Below are 22,177 nucleotides of genomic sequence, written 5' to 3'. Positions count from 1 at the left end.
CATGCTCACTTATTTTGGATGATTTATTCCATAGTATTAATGATTTTTCTTACATATCGCCAGAGGAACTTTCTTTCACTTTCATTCTGAATGACGGCAAGGTCCCCAAAGTTCCTTTTGCAGAACTCCCGACCTTTTTCCATAGGAACACTCTCTGTGCTGAAATAATATTGTTTGTCTTCATGTATAATCCATCCATCCTCAGTAGTCTTGTACTCTGTAAGATAAATGCTAAGCTAATTACATTGTTCCTGAGATAGAAGACATTCTCATCAGTGAAATTTTAAAAATGCTTTTAAACACACACACACATGTAGTAATAGCAATAACACTTACTGGGTGCAGGAGATTCTGTTGGTTCAGGCTTTACACTTGCCCCTGTAAGAAAAAAATATTTATTATGATTGTAAACTTTCTGCTGTAAGAGAAAATATTTACCATAATTGATAGGCATGTTTTTTCTATTGACATTGAATTCTACAGTTAGCAGTGGATTTAACACCAAAACCTAGAAGGAACTAAATACCCTTAATCTCTTATTTTGGGTACACTATTTGATTTTAAATAAATATTCTTGTTCCCTGAAGCTATTCCTTATGTGCAAGGTATTATAAAATACCTTGACATTTACCTGAATTAAGTAATTTTTTTTGGTATTCACTGGATACAGAAAACCTTATGTCCCAAAGCATTAACTCTATTAAGACAGTCCTGCGTGTCCCGTTCCTTCCTTTCCCCTGGTCACTTATACAAGAATTCTGGCTTAAACCAGAGACAGCAGGAACGCAGGCTGGGTTATCTTCTTCCGTGGTGCCCTAGCTACTACAGAGTGAGGTTCTTTCCATCTTTCCCTGGCTGAGAAGAACTGCTATCTGGATCTTAAAAAAGTCCCCAGATAAAATCTCACTGGAAAAGATCCCAAGAAATTAACTGGTCCTTTCTGAAAAGAAGACCTCAAGCTAAAGAATTCCCGAGTTTGTTTTTGCTATGGCATCATGGAGATAGCATCCTGGATGGCATCAATAGCAGCTCAGCAAAACAATTTCTAACACAGGAGATCTCTGTCTTCATGCTGTCTCGGTGCTAAATTATGACCTCACAGATATCAGCATTTAATAAGAAATTCTCTGCCTAAGAAATTCTTTTACCAATATAAAGCAGAGCTGATACTTTATTGTCAATAATCTAATGCAGCTTCTTTATTTTGCTCCCCTCCTTCCCAATATAAGAATATGGTAAAATGTTTAAATAAGCACTTTCTAAAATACTCAGACTTAGGTAGATGCGCTGCGTGGAACTCAAGATTTCTCTAAATCATAAATTTTGTCTTGCTGTGTTCAGAAAATAAAAAGCATCTGAACTCAGATCTCAAAAGCATTTAGCAAGAAACCGACATATGAATATAAAACCCAGCCAAAGCAAAAAAAAGTATCTCAAAACCAGGCCCCATCTTGCAACTACAGATTCAATTAGTTGACAAAACGGTACCTGACCTGTAAGGAGGGAGTTTTCACACATAAAAATTCAGGTATGTGAACTGATTTGCAAACTATTTTCTAATAACTTGAAACTCAACTCAGAAAAAAAAATCCAAAATAGGATTTGTTGGAGAAGGCATGAACTTCTCTAAATGAAAAGTCAAAAGTGAATGTGAATATTCAAATTAACATTTCCTATTTTTCAAGTATCACATTTCCCTTTCTGAAATCATAGAGAAAGGTCAGTGAGAAGTTCCAGCAGAGCACCAAAGGCTCTGTATCTTTAAATGCATTGAACACATGGAAACCCTTATACCACTTAGATATTTCACATTCCACCAGAACTATTCTGATAAACAGGTTTTGAAATTTTTTATTTCTTAAAGTTAAGGAAAAAATCAACTGAGAATCTTTTCTGATTTTACTAATACACAGGAGTAAGTGATACCTTTTCTTATCTGGCAAATCCATCCATATAGATAATCACAGTGCCTGTCATTCCAAAGCATGCTGGAATCACCACTGATCTCTGCACAAAGTTCAATCCCTTGATAATTATTGGGTTCTCCAAAGCCCCAGTTTTCATACCGCACCTATGACAGAAAAGGTTTTGTGAAATTCTGTTATATAGAAAGAAAACAATGGAGAGAGGGAGGAGACAGCATTAAACCACAGACCCACAACTTCTTCCTACTGACAGTTTAAAAACTTAGATAAAAGGAAACCAGAATCTCCCTGTGCAAATGCTGACATTTCAAACTTTTTTTCAGATTGCAGCTGGACTGCAGCTTAGATAACAGTTGTTTCTGATCGCACTTGGAAGAATATTGACTTTTTATAGGACCTAAATTCTGTAAAATTCACCTAATAACAATGATGGGGCATGCTACATGTTGATACTAATTTAAGTAAATATCCTGTATGAGTAAAATAGTAGGACATTATTGAGGAACAACAAAAATGTTGACATTTTTCTTAAAAAAATATTACTGCTATTCTGATTTTCCTGTATAAATTCCAATTTCGGTTTTCTGTATGGTAAACTTCCATCAATATATTTTGACCAACCTTGCATGAAATACACCCACACCTCCAAACCCACTTTTTTTTCTAGTTTTCTGTCTTAGTCTAAAGTACAGTGAAGTCACACTGACATAAAACAATTGCCTTCAGCTCTATGGAATGTAGGCCATTTCAGATAAAGATCAAATTAGTAAAGAAGAGAAATACTAAAGATGGATTTTTTTTCCCTTAAAAAATCCTTGCATTTATGACAGCATCCTTTTAGTCTACATGGATTTAATTTTCTTGCTGTTTCAATGCACATTTTCTTATCAAAAATCAGTATGTTTTAGCCAAAAAAATCAAGCCATGAAATTGCTATTCATAAGCTTTCCTAAAAATAGCATGATACAGTAGAGGGTTATGATTAAGCATAAAATTACACAGAAACACATACACCACACACACTTGATAAGCACAGGGAATGCAAAATAACAGCTGTGGAAAATTAAATCACTCACTGGAGATCCATCACTCCAAACAAAGCCATCATCAGGATTCAAGTAATATAACCCCATCCAGAAATGCTGGTGGTAATAGCCATTGTTCCTAAAAAAAAACCAAAAAAACCCACCCCAAAATAAGTGTCTCATTTATAAGAAGTTTAAATGTAAAACCAAGAGTAATAAGGGCATTACAATATTTTTAATAATCTATCATTCACAACAGTTAATAAGCTTCTTTAAAAATAATCCTCAAAGCTGTTTGTTAGAAACAATAACAACCAGGGTGGAAATTAATTAAAATGCAACCACTTCTAGGTGTTATCACTACACATTAACTCAGACAGATTGAAATACTGACCAAGAAAATGTCCAGATCCAATCCAGCTCCTGAAAATGAAGTGGCTTAATACTTTTGTATAATAGTTCAATAGCTACTGTTGCTCCATTTATCAACTCTTCATCTTCTCTGTAAAGGCATTTATGGTTTCCAAACACAAAGTTACTTGCTGCAGTTGAATCACATTGGAAAAATAGCACCTTAAGCTAATTCTTGTCTGCAAGCAGACACACTTTACTGATTTATCTGAATTTATTGAGTCAATTTGTGGTAATGCAGCATCTGAGACTTCTTCCTTACTGTAAGTACGTAGCTGGGATTCTAGTACGGTTGTAGCATTTTGCAAGGCTGCTATGTTTCAGTCTTGCTTCCTAGTTAGACAGGGATGTACAAGTTCATCGAGCGCAGTCTATTCAGGTCATATGGCAAGTGTTACCTTTTTAAGAGTATTTGATCTCATTCAGAAATCTTACACCTGATTTTTACAGTTCAGGGACTTACTAACCTTATTTACATTCCCTGTGTAGGAAAAAATTACTCTGAAGTTGCTTCTGCTTTCTGATTAGTTCATAAAAATGACAAACAACCAACATATTGACCAGATTTATATCTTGTACATGTGCTTATCTGAAAACAACTGGCATCTGTGGTAATTTTATAATATCCCCAAACCACAGTAAATATTTTTACATCCTGATAAATGTAGCCTCAACTAGATATCTTGTCAATCTCATTTTAGCATTAGCTTCTGGAATGATTGCCACTTGTCATACAACTCTGCTATTTCATCAGCTCTACTTTTTTGCTATGTGTTTGATACAGATGCAGATAATGAATCCAGACTGGCTTATACTGAAGTAAAACTTACACCTAAAATTAAATATTTCAGAAAGATCAAAAGGCTAATTAAAGTAAATGGACAACCACACTACAGATACTCACGCAATAGAACGCCATATCACATACTGTTCTTCTTTACCATTAATGGATGCCAGATCTCCTCCTATAGCTCGACAAAACTCTTGAGATTCAAGCCATGTTTTCTTTTGCTCTCCTCTTGAAAAAGGCTAAAGAGAGCATTTTGCAATCAGACAAAATAGACCATATTGATCACAAGATCAAGAAACATCCAGTACCCAAAAGCAATTTATTTACAATTAATTTGTTCTGGGAGGATTACAGAAACTTTGAATACAGTGTTTATGAGTGTTCACCTCTGTGAAACACAGGCCTAGTATAAGTGTCTTTAAGCCAAGTTAGCAAACTGCATTGCTGACAGGAGTATCTGCTGCAAAACAACTAGGAGAAAGGAACTTTTAATGTTAAAAGAATGGGAAATTCAGTCTTAAAAGAATTGGAAATTAAGTTCAGAAGATCAGACCTGAAGATCAGACTTTAACAGAATAAACAAAACCATCAGCATTTCAATAGAAGGGAACAAGACCTCTACATATAATCTGTAAATAAGCTCATGAAACAGTAAGATATATGTATACCAATTTTTATTGCATGTATGTGCAGCAAATACAAACTACCTTAATGCAGAAATAAGCAACATACTTACTTTGAAACAGAAGCTAATACGATTGTTTGAGTCCCAACCTTCTGGACACCGAGGAATAGGAGTTGTTGTAGGAAGAGGTGGAAGCGTCACTCCCTCTGCCCACACTTTGCATAGGAACTTTGCCTTTTCTTCACATTTTATTACATCCCATAATCCACCTGCAATTCCAGTCCTCATGGCAACGCAGCCCGGCTTTCTTCCTGGTTGAAAACAGGAATGCACAAAAGCAATGTTTAGGGGGTCATAAGAATTTAGAAAACTTCATATTTTATACTGATGGAAATTAAGTCTTTGTATAGAGCCAAAAATATTTCTAACGTTAGAGTAGGTCCAGAGGAGGGCCACAAAAATCATCAGAGGGCTGGAACACCTCTGCTATGAAGAAAGGCTGAGGGAGTGGAGTTGTTCAGCCTGGAGAACCTTATCACGTCCATTCAATACATAACGGGGGTTTATAAGGAAGACGGAGAAAGACTTTTTACCAGGGCCTGTAGTGACAGGACAAGGGGCAATGGTTTTAAAATGAAAGAGAGTAGGTTTAGATTGGACATAACGAGGAATTTTTTTTACTGAGGATGGTGAGACACTGGAACAGGTTGCCCAGAGAAGTTGTGGATGCCTCATCATTGGAAATGTTTGAGGTCAGGTTGGATGGGACTTTGAACCACTTCATCTAGTGCAAGATGTCCCTGCCAATGGCAGGGCAGGTAGGACTAGATTATCTTTAAATGTCCCTTCCAACCCAAACCATTCTGTGATTCTATGATTCTATGATTTTAATTCATGAAGCAAAAAAAAACAAGCAAAAAAATCTGTGGTTCATCCACATCTGAGATACTGAATTGTGCCTCACATCAAATCACCTCCAGTGGCTGACTCTAGCAACATCATAACCTGTGATCCAATATATTCTTCCCTAAAACTGAAGGTGTGGTTAGAGCTAGTTTCTCAAATTTGTCTAATTTGACTATGATTTTCAAAATGGACTTACTATATATAGGCCTAGTATTGGCTTTATGGTCTACATAGCCTTACCACTCCACCTGACACATTCAAATCAACATTTAGACACTGAAACTAAAATGAATCAGAGGATCTCCCAAAAGGCAAATGCAACACACCAGAACCTTGAAGGCTGATGACCATCCCCTTTCTGATGTGATCATGTCAGAGATGAAATGACCTCGCACCCCCATAATTTTATCAGAACAGAAAAAAATAGCAATGTTTTCATTAACAAAAGTTAGTAAATAAAGAAATCACAATTAATCTAGCAAATATATCAACTAAAAAAAGATTAAACACAAATCTTCCCTTGGGCCTCTTGTCCTTCCCTACAATTCCATTTTTTCTAGGATGGTGCTTCATGCATGCTGTCATCTCACACACCTCAGAACATGCAGTGAGCAAGTGCACTATGACATATGGCTGAGCAGGCAGGACATGCAAGCAGGGCGCAATATGCCTGCAGATATTGCTCTTCCAGAGTAGTACAGACACAGATGTTCCCAGAACAGACACAAATCAGAAACTTGATCTCAATTTAAAGTTTCTTCCCAAACTCATATTAAAAACTCATTTCAGCACTCAGCAGGAAGTTAGCAACAGCACTACATGCCTGAAAAAGCAGCCAGATATATTTGAGATCAATTAGTCATTATACCATCAAGTAAGGGCTAAGGAATGAAATAAAATTAAAGTAGTGAGCAAAGTATTCTGGGCACTGGACTCGTTAAACAGTATAGAGCCGTACCCACCAGGCATTTCAGAATTCCAGTGTGTAAATAAGACAGATTCACCATTAGCCCACTTGAATGTTCCCTTTTCTTCTACATCTGAAAGTCCAATCCAAAAGTATCTTTCTGTTCTCAGCCCAACCAGGCTAGTCAGATAGGCTTGTTCATATCTGTTTAAAAGAACACAACTGTTACATTAATATTGTTACATTTATTTTTAAAAGTTCTAAAAGGCTTGTTATTTTCTCAGAATTACCACTGTACCTTCTTGAAAGCATAGCTTGGATGAATTTACTTGAACAAAGGACATAACAAAGCATTACATAATAGATATTTTGTAAGCTTCAGTACCAGAGTATTCTGCCTTCTCTTCGGATGTCCGGTAAAGAAAGTGACATAATCATGGACTAAAATTAAATTGGTGGGAAAGAATAACCCTGACATGACTTATGTGTTATACCACTGTATTTTTTGAGAGTTCCTAGTATCCTTCAATTTTAATGACTTCTTGTTTCAGGTAAATCCAAAACTGGAAAAGGAATCTTAGCATTATTGAAGAGATATAAAAAAATAAAGGCTAAAGTAGTATGATACTAAATTATCAAAATAAGGAACACTGCAAATTAGATCCAACGATCATGCAAGAAAACTTATGTTTGGGAAACAAGCCTATGTAGAGGTAAAGCCTGTCATAGTTCATTATGGTGTTTAAACAAACAGCTCTTAAGAAATCAAAGCAAATAAAAGAAGTCTCCCCTTAACAAGGTATAGTCTGAAGACCACATTAATGTTAAACTATTTGTATGACAGCTACAGTGCTACCTACATTTAGAGAGCTACCATTCATGACAGCTAGAGCTTTCACACTAGAACATATCTATTTAGATTACATAGAAACAAGTAAGAAAGTGTAAAGCATCAAGTCAACTGCAAGCAAAATAAGCTTTGTTTCTTAACCCTAACTTTCATTTTCCCAATATTCTATATTTAATAATGTGCACCACCTGTTCGGAAATTTAGCACACACTGAACCCTGGCTGAACTGTGATGGATTTTCAGATACCAAGCACTTTTATCATCATTTGGTTTCTTATTTAATTTTTTTAAAAGTAGCTCAATTCTGAGAAGACCAGGTGGGTGAAAATTATATCCTCTTGCTCATTTGAAGTACCTTTTGAAAGGAATTCAGAGCTGTATCTCTTCACTTAATAATCAAAATTGTATTCTGCATCCCTCACTCAAGTAAAACCCATCCTCAAGCCACTACAATTAAGGAAATAGAAAACATAATTCTATTTTTTTCCTTGACATAACCATCTATATCAATACTGATTTCACAGCCATCACTTACTTTTATTATAAACTGAATTCCTGGATTTGAATATAATGCAAAAACTGTAAGAAGTTCTGTATCTACAGATAGCTGTCCTCTAAAGCAAGATTTTTGTCCAGATCAGAGTGTTTATTTTGATATTCAGATGACGCTAGATGTTAAATCCTTATGTGATCCCCTCATGCATGTAGTCTTTTACATACCTGTCTTCAATAGTTGCTAAAAAGGCCTGATGCCTTCCACAGGTTTGATTTGCTTGAGGAAAAGATACAAATGTATTTCCAATGAAGTAACAATAAAAACCATGTCTTTTCCAACCCTGTCAAAATAAACATTAAGTGATCATGTATGTTGCAGCGAAAGGAAAGGGGAAAGGAAAGGGGAAAGGAAAGGGGAAAGGAAAGGGGAAAGGAAAGGAAAGGAAAGGAAAGGAAAGGAAAGGGAAAGGGAAAGAAAGGAAAGGAAAAAGAAACCCAACAAAACCAAACTGATTTATCCCACTGTCACCTAACCATTAGACAAAGGAACAACCGAACTGAAAAAAGCCAGACTGGAAACAGGCAGGATCAAAGCTTTTTAAAATTTTGTTTCATAGAACAATTTTTCACATATAATGAATTTTTAATCAGTGCATTCCACTTATAAAGGCATGAGAGACTTTGCTGTACACCTTTAGTGCTCAGTATAGGATTATAACTAGCACATAGGCGTTGTGCAATCATGAGAATGGTCTTGAGAAGCAAATTTCAGCTTGGCTTTTCAGAAAGGGAATGACACTTCAGACAAGTTCGTTTATTATTAACTAACATTAACACTCTCTTCTAATGTTTTGTCATTCAAATGCCATTAACTCAGGAATATGCTTACAGAGGGAGAGTTTGCTGTGACCAGCCCCAATTCAAACAAATTTTCTTCTGATGGTTTTCAATTTCTCACCTATGAGAGACTTTTTTTCTGCAACCATGCACTTATTTCTCTAGGCAAGGATAGCATCCATAAGCATTAGGATCCCTTTATCTTCTGCAACAGTTGAATACTTGTGATGTTCCCAGGTACTCTTTTACAAATACTGGGAATAAACATCAAAGACTTCCTCTGCAGCTGTGTAAAGCAGACTTGGGGGGGGAAAAGGCAATTTCTTCATGGAAGACAAAACCCCAGTAAGATTCCCTATGACATAACAAATTACAGTAGGCTTTTCGGAATTACTGAGTGTTATGTTACCAGAAGGCGAGCATTACCAAATAAACAATAGATCTGCTGGCAGTTCAGAAGGAGCACAATGGATTCATTTTGTTCAGGCACTCCTACAAATTCTTCAAAGTAGAGAGCACTGCCAGAGACCACAGCAAAGCCTTGAGAATAGTATGTAGAGAAGCACACCCTTCCTGCTGTGAATAATTTTGAAGAAAATTGTAGGCAGAGCTGAAGAGCAACTGCTGGCACAGGCAAATTCCTTAGGACAGCTTGAATGCCAATCAAGGAAAAATGGCCTGCTGCGGGGACTACAGGTTTGAGTTTTGGTTTAAGTTCTGGAAAAAAAAAGGGAGCATCAAGAGCCAAATGACAGTCAGAACCTAGATTTATTCATATGTACCACCTATCCTGTCTGCCATAGAAATGAGAAGGCCAACTGTTCTGATGATGACAACACAGAACCCATTTTTCCTGTTTTATCTGTCACCTAGGTGGCATTTTCTCCTCCTAATCATTCCTAGAAGCCTATTCAGATCAGAGAGCTTTTGCTTCACTTACTCTCTGGCAGCCCATGTCAATAGTTTCCTCTTCTGTAGGAGCTTCTGACATGGGTTTCCTTTTACAGATGTAGCCAATTTTCTTTTCACAAGAATGGTCTGCCCAAAATCCATCCTGAACATAAGAACAGAACATGACAGTCAAGTGGGATTTAGTCTTCAAAAAAGGCACTTTATGCTTTTAAGTATTCAATTATTTTTTGCAGCTTTAAAAGAAGCAAAACCTACATCGAAGTTCAGTACTTAATTCCAACCTCATTCCAACCTCACTTCTACTGGGGCTGATTCACCATTGACTTAGACCTTCTTCAATTATTTAGCCTTCTGAAAAGTGAACCCTTGGGGGTGACAGTAATACACCATCTCTACAACTACTGATTTAATAAGCATGCAGGAGGAAAGGGAGGTGTCATCTCTCCCCACAGAAATCCAGTTGCAACAGAAAAAAACCCAGAAGACTACATTCCTTAGTTAATACTTATATAAAACTTTGAAGATGCAAAAAGTTCCTTGTCAAAGTTAGAATTAACATTGTTACTCCTCATACTACAGATCCTCAGAAGAAACAATGACATTCAGTGGGAGCTGTACTGAAAGTAAGGAACCTCACACCATGTTCCCACTATATTTTACATACATTCTGGTTCAACAGATGAACTAAGGTATTGGGAGATGAGGAGAAATACCTGTGCAAAACACTTTCTCACTTGTGCCTTAAAGACTCCACTTTTGTAAAAGTAAAATCATAGCAGTTGGTGGCAATTTCTTTCTCCCCCTCTCCTGCACCGAAATGTAAAATAATCACATTGGTAATACACAGTCCCTTGTGCCACAATATGCCAAGTCCTCAAGAAGCTAAACAAACCCCACTTCCAGCAAAAACTCCCAAAACTCAATACTACTGCCTACAAAAATGAAGAACCCTAGGATGTTCACAGCTCATGCTTGTGTCTTCTCAGTCCTATGCTGATCACAAGACAAGTCTTTTGGTGGGTGTCTCATAATCTCCTACCATTTCTTTCTCAGCCTCGCTAGACTAGTAGGCACTTCAGATAACCACCCAAAACTCTGACCGTCACAGCCTGGAAGAAATCAGGACAACTTTCACAACTTTTACAGTTCTTTAACACAGGAAAACTTACCCTGAAGCTTTGGCTCTCTAGTTACTGACTTTTGAACCAAGGGAAAACCTCGTCTGATGGCAAGGATCAAGCCCTTAAAATTTAGCCTTGAAAGAAACATTTACCAGTCTAACTTACTACTTGGTATAGAAAGCAAAAGAGTCTTCCCATCAAATAAATGGTGGAAAAACTAAAGCATAGCATATGTCAACAGCTACCCTTTCAAAATGTTAAACTGGACCAATGGTAGCTTCTTTACATCATAGCAAATTTGTAACACATTAATTTGCATCACTGCCCAAAAGGTACAGAGTCAAATTAAAATGAAAAGTAAAAACAATGTAATGAAGGAGGAGTTAAAATAAAACCGCATCTACAACCACCAAATTCAATGAAAAATAGACAAAAATCGTAACACAACGAACAAGCATGTTATAAACAGAAGTCCTTTTTGATGGCATTGTTGCATGCCTTACTTTATAATTCATTTCTAACTTTCCATCAGCAGGCTGAGAGCAGCAATAGACCTAAAGGGCCCCCACCACCTTCACTTGGGGCCTCCACCCACCTGCCTGCCCATGAGCCCTGGGGCTCCACTTAAGCTCAGACCTGGGCCTTCAATCCCTGTCCATGCTGTAACAGAAGTACTTGTCTCCAGCTGCACCAATGTCTCTACCTGGCTATGGGCCTTGTTGATCCAGACCCTGACCTTTGGACTGTCTTCTTGGCTTGATCTTGGACAGACCTTGTCACTCACTATGCACTTGCCCAGCAATGACTAGATTGTGTCTGACCCTGGTTACTCTCTCCGGACCTGATCCTGACTCGGCTACTTGGCTTGACCTTGGACCTGCCTCATCATCCTGAATGTGGGCTCTGCTCTGCCACCAGCTGCCTACCCCACCTGCCCTGCTCCCTTTCTGGGGACAGTGGGACAGGCTCTGACTGGACAGGCACTGTCCCTGCAAGCTGGCCTATTAGGCTTGGCTTGTGGCTTCTCACAATTTTAATTTAATTTTAATATCCCTGCTGGCTTCCAGCTAACCTGTTCTTAACCATACAAAAAACCCCCACCCTAGAGTAGCTCATTCTGCTTTTTTACTAAATAAACAATTGGAAGAATTGATTGCAACCTCTGTAACAAGCTGTGTATACTTGAAGACTTGTTTTTTCAGATTTCTCTTTCACAAATCAAAACCCCCTTTATTTCTTCAGCCAAAAACTACATCATGCTTTCTGTATTGCTTTTGAGTGCTGATACAAGCAAAAGGATGACAGCTTTTCTAAAGCACCAGAATGGAACAGCAGGCTGCTACTTTTATTTATAGCTACAGCCACAGATATAGCTAACTGTCTACTGCTGTTGGAATTAAAAGGGCCTCTAGGGTTTAGATACAAGTCTCACTTAATACATATTCAGTGCTGGAGGACTCCAAGATCCTTCTGTACTGACAGACACTGTGTTAGGTGAAGGAAGAGAAGGCTTGGTCTACCAGCGGATGGAGTCTTCTGCTTCCTCCCTTCCCTAAGTGAAGACCCAGCAGCCTGCACTGGTATTTTCAGCTGGTTCTTGACCATAGTATTAAGCATGCCAGCCTGCCATCAGAAACTCTGCTTCTGAGGAATGATCATGGGTCATCTGACTGCACTGAATGCTGCCACTTTTAGCATGGCACATAAGACATGACCAGTGAATCGAAATCTTAATGCTTTGAGACCCCGGCCATTGAATTAATTTTATTTTAATACCCAGCCATATGTTAGATCCCTTTTATAATCTTAGGTCATCTTCTATCAACAGATCTGCCTAGACACATACAAGCAATCATACGCCACTGCATATATCTGTAACTATTCTTGCCTCTTTGTAATTGAACTGTTTGTGTGTTCCAGTGGTTCAGTCTGGGCGGACACTTCAGGACTTTACGACCATACAAAGTGAGGGTGAGGATATAAATAGCAATGACTCCTATTTTTCCATCCATTTCCTTATCCAGTAGGTTTCAATGAATGACCACATGGAGGGGGGGAAACATTAGGTAGACCAACAGTGGTTCTTTCAGGGCTTGGCATTGCAGAGTGGCGTGAATTTATTCTGGACCATGCTGTTCCTGCCCTCCACCAGAGGATACTACTAGGGTTAGTTGCAATCTCTCCCTGCCTCACCTTTCTCCTAAAGTCTTATATAATTAACCAGATGTGTCTTTCCTCTACTCTTGCAACAGAAACTGAGGTAGCTGTCTCTTTCCTAGAGAAATGCAACAGGTGGTAGAATTCAAATTATCACAAGCAGCAATTTGCTTAGGTTTGCAGAAAATTAGAAGATAATGGATCTCAGCTTCTGTACACAAATAGAGATTTTTAACCTGAATCCAAGTTCCCCAAAATGCTATAACACTTGGCTTGGCCAGAAAATACCATCCAGATCCTCACAGAGCCACAAAACAAATTCTTCCCCTTGTTGTTTTCTCTTGAAACTCTTGGTTTGAAGGCAGTGAAGTTGTTCTGATAAAAATCATGGCTTTACCAATGCATTTAAGCTGCCCTGTATGTTCCAAAAGACTAAAAAAAGATTAAAAAAAAATTGCATCAAGAAACTATGAATATCAAGAGCAATCTTAGCACTTTTTTTAAAGTACTAGCCAAATTATGAATTGCTTGTCAGCCTCTAACCTCCTCTAATACTTCCTGCACCAATACTTCTATGTACAATACCATAAAACCCCAAAGTTCACACCAACAGGTGAAGGTGGCTAAAGGACACAGGATGGTAGATGAGACAAAATCTCAGCTATGTGTTCCTTGCACCACCCACATGCACCAAGACTAGCTGCCTTGCAAACCTCCCATTCCTGAGCACGTTCTCCAGCCTTGACCATTATACAAGTCCTTGAAGCAACTGCTATTTACAACCTCAGTTGACTGATCCTCACATTTGAGCATTCAGCCTCCTTCATCTGTCTGACCCTATATTTCTGTTAGACAAAGCATCTACTACATCCTTAACCAGCACTGGCATAGCCACTGCACAGACAAGGGAGCACAAAAATCCTCACACCCTTAAAAATCTGTCTGTTCAATTACCATGTGTGCCGTGGCCTGGTTGCCATGGAAGAAGTATACATTTATGGTCTTCTCACCAGAGCGTGTCCACTAATACAATGGAGAGGAATGCTTAATAGATTATAATCTTACTAATGCTTCTGACCAGTGCAAAATTCTTCACTAAAATAGAGATCAAATTCTAACCTTCTGGACACATCTGACTGTACATTAAGTTTCTTCTCCCTGCTCAGTTCATACAGCAATGAAACTATAGACGTGAACTTTGGCCCAGCCAGAGAACACCTCCACAAACACACATAGCTCTGCTCAATTTGGGGAGATTAATATGCTATACCCTGCACAGGCTTGCCTCTTCCATGGATACTACTCTGGTTTTGCTCTCCCAAGGATGCTGTTCTAGTTCTCTTCCTCATTCCTTTCTGGAACTGATGACATGGTCCCTTTTTCTGCTAGTGCTGCACCTGCTAACTCCCCTATGTCCTCTACAGCTTCTACCTGCTGCAGAGCTGGCTCAGCCCTCTCCCGCTGCACTCAATCTTAATTTCTGAATTTGAGTCTTTGTGCACCAGAATGATGGAGGCACATGAACGAGCTGCATGCATACATGCCACTGTTGTTGATGATGATTGTACCTAAGTGAAGCAAGCTAGAAAACTCAGTCTATTGGGGCTTGAGTGCAGACTTGCCCTATGAGGCAAGCTCTGCATAGTGTTCAGGCCAACTGGGAAAAAATTTTTAGTTCTTCTTTTCAATTTATAAGTGCAGTCACCAAAAGTACAACCCTCAAGTTTTAATTTTGCAAAATAATGAAATGCCTTTGGTATGGGTAAATACTTTTTTTCCTCCTGATAAAATACGTAAACCCTGAAGGAGGTGGTAAGTTCAATATTTTTAATTATCAGAAAGATGAAAAATACCATTTTGCAACATGGCACACAGACTGACTTTTATACCAGGTATTATCTCAGTTCCTGTAGTACACCTACATCATCGATCATTGCCATATTCCAAAAACCAGCCTTTTCAAAGCAGCCTTTTAATTGTAGATATACAGTCACTCAGTAAAGACTTCCACTAATCCCACTGCTAACTACTTTTCTCACAGCTCTTCATGTGCAGTGCAGATACAAGCATAACATCTAATCCACCTAGATCTGAGATTTATAACTTTGCCTAGAAAAAGAAAAAAAAAGCTTCTATTTTCTTCTAAAGATAGTATTTCTTTCTAACATCATTAAAAATTGCTAGTGCAATTTTTTAAGGTAGGTGTATATCCCATACTCAGACAAAGCAGAAAAAATCCAAACATATCCAAAATGTCTTTGTAGCTTCCTGAAGAAAAGCATTTACATGTTCATGTGGTTCACAGTGTAATTAAAAGCTTCTTCAAAAAGCCCACATGCACAAACTGAAATCCAGAAATATGGATCTTGGGGAGCAGTTCCCTCCAAGGAAAGCCACCAGTTGCCTGCTTCTCAGGCAAGACAATAAAAACAACTTTCTGGCAACCTTGAACAGGGGTCCTTCCTCAAAAAAGTAACACCTGTAAGACTCTAAAATAGGCTGCTTCAAACAGTAATATCCCCTACTTTTTTGCTCTGGCATAGAAAAAAAGCCCAAATGATAAATGAAATTATAAGATAATTAAGTCAATAGCCACATGACTTTACCTTTCCCTTCATAACAACACAGTCCTCTTGCCTGTTGTTTGCATGAGTGGGTTCTCCACGAAGCCACTTGGCATAGGTGACGGGTGTCCCATCGCTCCATTCAAAATACATCTGAACTTTGAGGTCATTCAACCCAATCCACAGCTCATCAGCTGGCTCTAAAACATATGATTAACAAGGTTGATAACAGTCCTTTTATATGATGTGAAGCCTTATCTTCACGGAACGGAAAATAATTTATTCTCAGGAAGTTTAATAGGCAGTCAAAGGAAATTAAGGCTCCCTGTTTCATAAAGACAGCAGACTGTTCCTCATATACCCACTCCAGTTATGAGGAAAGGCCACTCATTATAGTGGCAATATGAGTGTTTAACTTTGTATAAAACAGCAAAAATACTCTCTTTGTTGAATTATGTTACAACACAGCTAGGTTCATTCCTTTTTTCCAGTTCACAACTCTTGTAACGAGATGAATAAACACTTAAATAAAATGCTACCTCCCCTTTGCCTCCTACCTTTAGTATAGCGAAGAAAGAATTGCCTTCTTTTCTAATGCTCAGACACCCAGTGTTGATTTTTACAGCTGACAACTAGAGTACCTGCAAGTTTTCCTATTACAGGTGTTCCTATATTTTATTTCGTTTCAGAGCAAAATGAAATTCATGTAGTTGTTGGAATTTTCAGTTTACAGTTAACGGAGTTAACTGCTGGTTTTTGGCTGGAATGAAAGTGCAGGACTGATCAAGGATGTTACTTTATGGCAGCTGTTTCTTAGAGGTTTATTTGCCTGTGCTTAAAATTCTCCACTCTATTGCTACTATAATGTTCATACCTAGTTTTGTTCTGAATAGACTATTTGAATAAGGAGGATTAAAATTTGGGCATTTATAATCAGTCTGAACTCCATCATCATCAAAAGAGTATTCCTCTCTAGAACTGATTTTATGACTTTGTTCAGTGCAATTGGCACTTCTTGAATTATTATTTATTTATTTATTTATAGTCTGTCATCCAGCCTATGCTAAAGGCAGCAGGTTTTCCTTTTTTTTACAGCACATGGCTCAGATCACACTGACCAACTACATGCACAGTCCTTTCCTTAGATAGCAGTCTTTCCAAGCAGAGTATGAACTACTTGGTTGCTAGAACTTACTCATGAGTATTTTTCTTGAATGATAGGGAGACTACTTTACTTTTTAACATTTTTCCACCACTTATGACCTTGCATTTCTACAACCCATCTACAGCACTCAGAGGTTTCTCCTGTTCAGTTTGTTGTCATAGTTTTTGCCTTCTTTCATAAGTCTTCCTTTAACATCCTATATCCAGACTGACCACAGACAACCTGATAATGAAGTCACCCAGGAAATTAAAAATGGGATTGTGAGCCCACCGGGAAAAGACATCAGCTGCAGGAGTGGGTCTCTCAATGGAACTATAATTGTTTCTTCTCTGTTGCTGCTGTCACTAGACACAGAAGTGTCTAGTGTTAAGTTAAAAGAGTTAAAAGTCATTGCCATCAAGGCAATCCTTTCTGATTAACACATTTCAGATGGAGGTTTTCCTAGATACTCCCACAGCTTAAAACTCTTGTGACATTTCTCCCATCTGCTAGTTACAGGAACATGGAGGCTTCCCATTTTGACCAACCAGGCTGCTACAAAAGTCACCCTCCCAGCCTGTCAGTTTAGTGGAGTCAACTCTCTCTCCTTTCTCTTTCCCTCCCTTGTCTCTCCCATCTTTATTATACCTAAGTATGATCAGCCCTCATAGGTCATCTATACTGTCCTTACCATCCCTCCCCCAATAAGAAGGGCTCAGATTCAGAGGATGTCAGGCTCCATTTTCATCAACATCACATCTCAGTACCCTCCTTTAAACTCTCCTCTGCAACCAAAATTGTAACCTGTTCCAATTCCACTGCCCATCATGCTCTCATTCCCTCCTTAGCTACCTCCATCCATGCTCTCTAATTTCTTTTCTGTTTAGTTATTTGTTAAAATTTTTCTGACTGAGTTTATTGAGCACCCAGCATAGCAAAGGCCTTATCCATGGCCAGACCTCCTACTGTGGTGGGCTCACACCATGGTAATATGAACAGCATTCTTTAACAAAATGATTACATCAAAGTCATCTAAATAAGCCATGCAAATCAGAAATGGCCAAGAGCCATTTCTGGTTCTGTGGACCTTCCTCCTACATAACATTTTCTCCTCTGAAGAAGAAATGCTCTCATAGAGTATTGCACTCATCTCTAAAGCTGGGTGACTAAATACCAAGGGGTTTTTTCCCCAGCCACTTGTAAATAAGCTGTTTCCCACTCTCTCAGACATGCACTGGGCCACTTTTGTGCTATATCACATGCTAGACTTCTGTGTAAATATCCAGAATGCACTTCTTTATTCTTCTTCATGTTGCTCTCTAAAGTTCTCTTTGTGGGTGATGCCAACAAAAGCTCAGCTACTATGACAAAATTCATTTTATTGTACCCCTTCTTCCTTTGTTTTATCATGGGACTGTGAATTGTTTGGCACAAAGATAGATATTTGTTCTTTCTGTACAGCACTTATTGCAGCAGAGTTCTGATGCAGACAAGACTTTCTAGGCACTGCAATACATGGTGTTCTCATCTTAGTGGTGAACAAGGGTGATCTGATACTGTCATAAACTCCCTTAAAAGACTTCTTTACTTGTTCCAGTTTTACTCCTCTGAAAAGAATGCTTTCAAAATAGCCTGTTGCAGTGAGTGTGCCATATGTGAGAAGCCTGGTTTCCTTCAGGACTATTTGCCTTTCAGAAACATTCACTTCTACAAAAACAGTGCAGCATAGTCAGTTCAGGAAAGGTCTCTGGAGAATGCATTAAACTATGAAATAGTCTACTTTGAAGGAGTAAAGAGAAAATACAGAAAAATTCTTTTAAAGCCTAATTTCTTTCAAATGTCCTAACGTCTCGTCAAGAGGTCCCACGTTTCCTAATAATGTCCTTTGAAAAAGAGTAAAAGTTTCATATTGTCCATGAAAGAACAACAAATCACTCTTTTAGGAATGTGAGGACAAGCACAAGTTGCCATGGAGTTGGCTAGGATACAAAACTAAAGCTATTTTATGATTGTCACACCAAGATTGCTGTTACAGTGCAGCTCAAAGCAGCTTACTGCACTTTCAGTGAAGGATAAACTAACTCACACTTACCTGGCACTAAAAGCACACGCAGGATCAGTTACTGCAAAGAAGCATACATAGGTGTGAACATGCTCCTCCCGACAAAAAGCAGTAACTGATCCTACATGCAAAATCAAGTTCATGTAAAGCAATAGCAACCACAAAATTGACTCAGCGTCAGCATGGTTGCACCTCCCCTAATGAACACACAGCATCTGTAGCTTAACTTGCCTTGCAACAACTTGAATGTGTGCTCAGAAACCAAGCACCTAAGCACCATGTTTAATTTGGGGCACATCTGAATCCACATACTGGGACAAACAGCTTCCTTTTTCAAAAGAAACCCAAGCAGCATGACTTGAAAAATAAGGACATGACAGTGCTGGTAGTAGGACCCAGATCTTCCCAAACTGTCTTTGACCAACAGACTTTGCTTCCCCTCATCTATCTTTGCAGACCAATAGAAAAAATCCTTCCAGCTTCTGAAAAGGTTGAAAATTGTTTTCATCTGTATAAAAGGAGGTAGAAGCAGACCCTAAGAAATAGAGTTTGGGGTTGATGCAATTCACAACATTGACCACAGCTTTTCTGTGACAGTAGAGTTTGGGGTTTTGCTCTTATTGTGCTTCTTTTCTTCCAAAGATTTTTTAAATTTAAAATTTATCTCCTTCTGCACCCTGTGATCAGGAAAATTATTTTATTTAAACAGTCTCCTCCTTTTTCTAATAGGTAAGACATATTCAAAACTCTTTATTTTCTTAGTATACATATATATAAGTCATTGTAAAAAAATACTCACGGTACCCAAGTTGAGAAATAACAAAGCTGTACTCTTCAACATTATGGATGCTCGCCAGATCCCCATCCTCTTTCCTGCAAGATGTTAGAGCATCTTTCCATATTTTGGGGTCCCTGTGAATTATGTAGCAGTGACCAGCATATGACATCCATTGATCAGGACATCTAATAGGCACATTAGTCTCTGAAAAGAAAAAATACCATGAAGGGTTTCAGAATTCTATTCTTAACTAAAGACTGAAAAGCTCATAATGAAAGATTTAACACACAAATTAATTATATATTTTCTTCATGAAGAACAGCACAGCTGAAAAATATGTACAGGGATAATAATCTGCATGCATGATTAAAAGTTGAAACTTTCAGATTTTTAAACACTACTACAGTTGCAAACAAGTGCTTGAATCTTGTGAAAAGACAGAATTAAAAATTACCATAAAACACAGTTTTTACTTTTATATGCATGCATACATACATACTAAAAGGTAAGGTTTGCAGAGCTGTGCTTTATCATTTTTCTGCACTCATGTCAGCATTACTCTTTCTCCTCCACGCTGTATAGCTATATGTTAAGAACCTGGGCTTACAAAACATATTTATGAGGGTAATTTTTTTCCACAAACCTTAGGCATTTTACGGATTAGCCTCATTTGCTACACTAGCAAAGGCGAAACAACTGGTTCTACAGGATCACAGGAGAACCTGAATAAGAATACTGCTTTTAGGAATCCTTTTTAAAAGCTTCATTGAGAAAATTATACTGTCAAAGTAAATGATTTATGCTTAAAACTTGCTTTTAAAAGTTCAACAGAACACCGGAGTACTCCCAACAACCACACTGCTGTTCAGCAAACAATTCAGAGGGCGTGCTGGAGGGTGTGCAGCTCCCTGTTCTGATAAGCTGTTCTGATACAAAGATCAAACAATGGCCACGTCTGCAAGGAAGATGTTACTCCCCAAACTACCCCAAAGCCTAAAGGCTCACAAACTGCTTATTAGCCTAATAAGTTCGAGTGCCCGCCCAAAGGAGGGGCACGGATGTCCTTTTATCAAAAAGGACACAAACTGAAGCCCCAGGTGTGCAAGCCCACCAGAACTGGACCCTTCCTCTGACTGAACCAACGCTGGACCCAGGACCGGTGAAATCTTTCTCTCTTCCTTTTTCTCTCTCTGTCTTCTTCTCTCTTTCTTTTTCCTTTTCCACAATCCCTACACCTCATCCGTTTCAAGACATAAACTGTTGACCAAGTCTGAGACTAAGAGTGGATCCAGCCACACCTGGGCCCTTCTCTGATGAGGACTCTAGAAAGAAAGGGGGTCTGCTCTGAGCCTCATGACTTGACGGGCGGGATCTCCTTGTTCCGTGAATTGATGTATATGGTTACCCTGGGTTACATGGTTTACGGAAGTAGTCTTATGCCAATTCCTGGTGTGAGAAACACTGCCACCTACTACCACGTCTCCCCAGTTCAGTTTGCTTCTGTCTTGAATAAAATCTTTAACTGATTGTTTGGTGTCATTTCACCTTAATTTAGCCCGAGGGAATTTTGAATTAAACACGACTCCCTGGTCTGTCCAGTCTGGGTCATGACACTTTGCTATAACAGTCAGAGAACAGCTTTGAAAAAAAATCTAGGCATATATCCACCTCCAACACACTTAGTGCACCCTTCACCTAACTGTAAACACTGAATAGAACAGACATCAGCAGTTCAGACATAGCTACAAAGACAGCCACAAAGATATTTATTCCCCAGTGAGTCCATGAGTCTCTTTTTCCAACCAAAGGAGACTGAGACTATTACTGTAAACACTAAACCAGCTATGGCAAGGTGGGAGAATCTTTTGTTTGTAAATCCAGTAACAGCAGGGAATTTGTTGCAGGCCGCAAAACAAGAAAAGCAGCTGACAGTCTAGTTTCTTTGGTGCAAGTCTTTTTGAATGACATAGCTGGGGATTTCTCAGTAAGAGAAAGTCTTCAGTTCTTCATTTCCAGGACTCAGCAAAAATGAAGTCTGTGCTTCCCTATTCTTTCTTTAAGGACAATACATGAGAACACAAAGCCATACAATCTATTTTTTCATCCTAATGGAAACAAGTACTACTCCCTGAACTTCATTTGTCTTAAGCAAAAGAAGCAATGCAAATTACAAGTAAGATGTAACAAAGGAAATCACATTGATGTGTAAAAACTGTTATCCCAAATGTCTAGCTGATTAATTTACTGTGGAATAGATCAAGATACAGAAATGAAGTATGTAAGCATTGAATGATTATTTTGCAAATAGAGAGCAAATACTTTTGTAAACTGTAAGCTTGGCTTCCTGAAGTCTGAAGATCTCACAATGATTGCCTTGGGCGTCTAAAAGGGTGAAAGCACTAGCTGAAATTTGTCTTGTAATTCAGGGATTCAAATTTCTACCTCTCACACCCATCTTCTGTGGTGTGATAAGAGAGACCTCACACAGCGGTCACAACAGTGATGCTAAGAGCATTTATTTCCTCTAATTGAATGTTTCATGAAACATTTAGAAGCAGTACTTTAAGGTCACTACACCCTGTTGGATTGGAATGAAATCTATTTTGGAAGTCACTTGGTGGAGGTAGACAGACAGACAGCCTTTCCTTTGACAATTAAGTTAAAAAAT

At 38.4% G+C, this 22,177-nt stretch overlaps 1 protein-coding gene across 1 annotated transcript in view; it reads right to left on the bottom strand.

Moving 5' to 3' along the window:
- LOC104838311 (macrophage mannose receptor 1-like) overlaps positions 1 to 22,177 on the bottom strand; it is a 61,557-nt gene that overhangs the window by 20,592 nt on the left and 18,788 nt on the right. Inside the window, exons 7-17 of the mRNA XM_010578031.1 lie at positions 19,531 to 19,713; positions 15,568 to 15,725; positions 9,712 to 9,825; positions 8,160 to 8,275; positions 6,645 to 6,793; positions 4,888 to 5,087; positions 4,266 to 4,390; positions 3,002 to 3,089; positions 1,927 to 2,071; positions 337 to 378; positions 54 to 217 (exon numbers count right to left, since the gene is read on the bottom strand). Of these exons, the coding sequence (XP_010576333.1) occupies positions 54 to 217; positions 337 to 378; positions 1,927 to 2,071; positions 3,002 to 3,089; positions 4,266 to 4,390; positions 4,888 to 5,087; positions 6,645 to 6,793; positions 8,160 to 8,275; positions 9,712 to 9,825; positions 15,568 to 15,725; positions 19,531 to 19,713 (1,484 nt within the window). The remainder of the gene's footprint in view (positions 1 to 53; positions 218 to 336; positions 379 to 1,926; positions 2,072 to 3,001; positions 3,090 to 4,265; positions 4,391 to 4,887; positions 5,088 to 6,644; positions 6,794 to 8,159; positions 8,276 to 9,711; positions 9,826 to 15,567; positions 15,726 to 19,530; positions 19,714 to 22,177) is intronic.

This window comes from Haliaeetus leucocephalus, unplaced genomic scaffold, assembly GCF_000737465.1.
Source record: "Haliaeetus leucocephalus isolate CR32 unplaced genomic scaffold, Haliaeetus_leucocephalus-4.0 Scaffold0, whole genome shotgun sequence".
NCBI lineage: Eukaryota > Metazoa > Chordata > Aves > Accipitriformes > Accipitridae > Haliaeetus > Haliaeetus leucocephalus.
The sequence above is the reverse complement of the archived record's forward strand: the minus strand, read 5'-3'. Positions and strand labels throughout refer to the sequence as shown.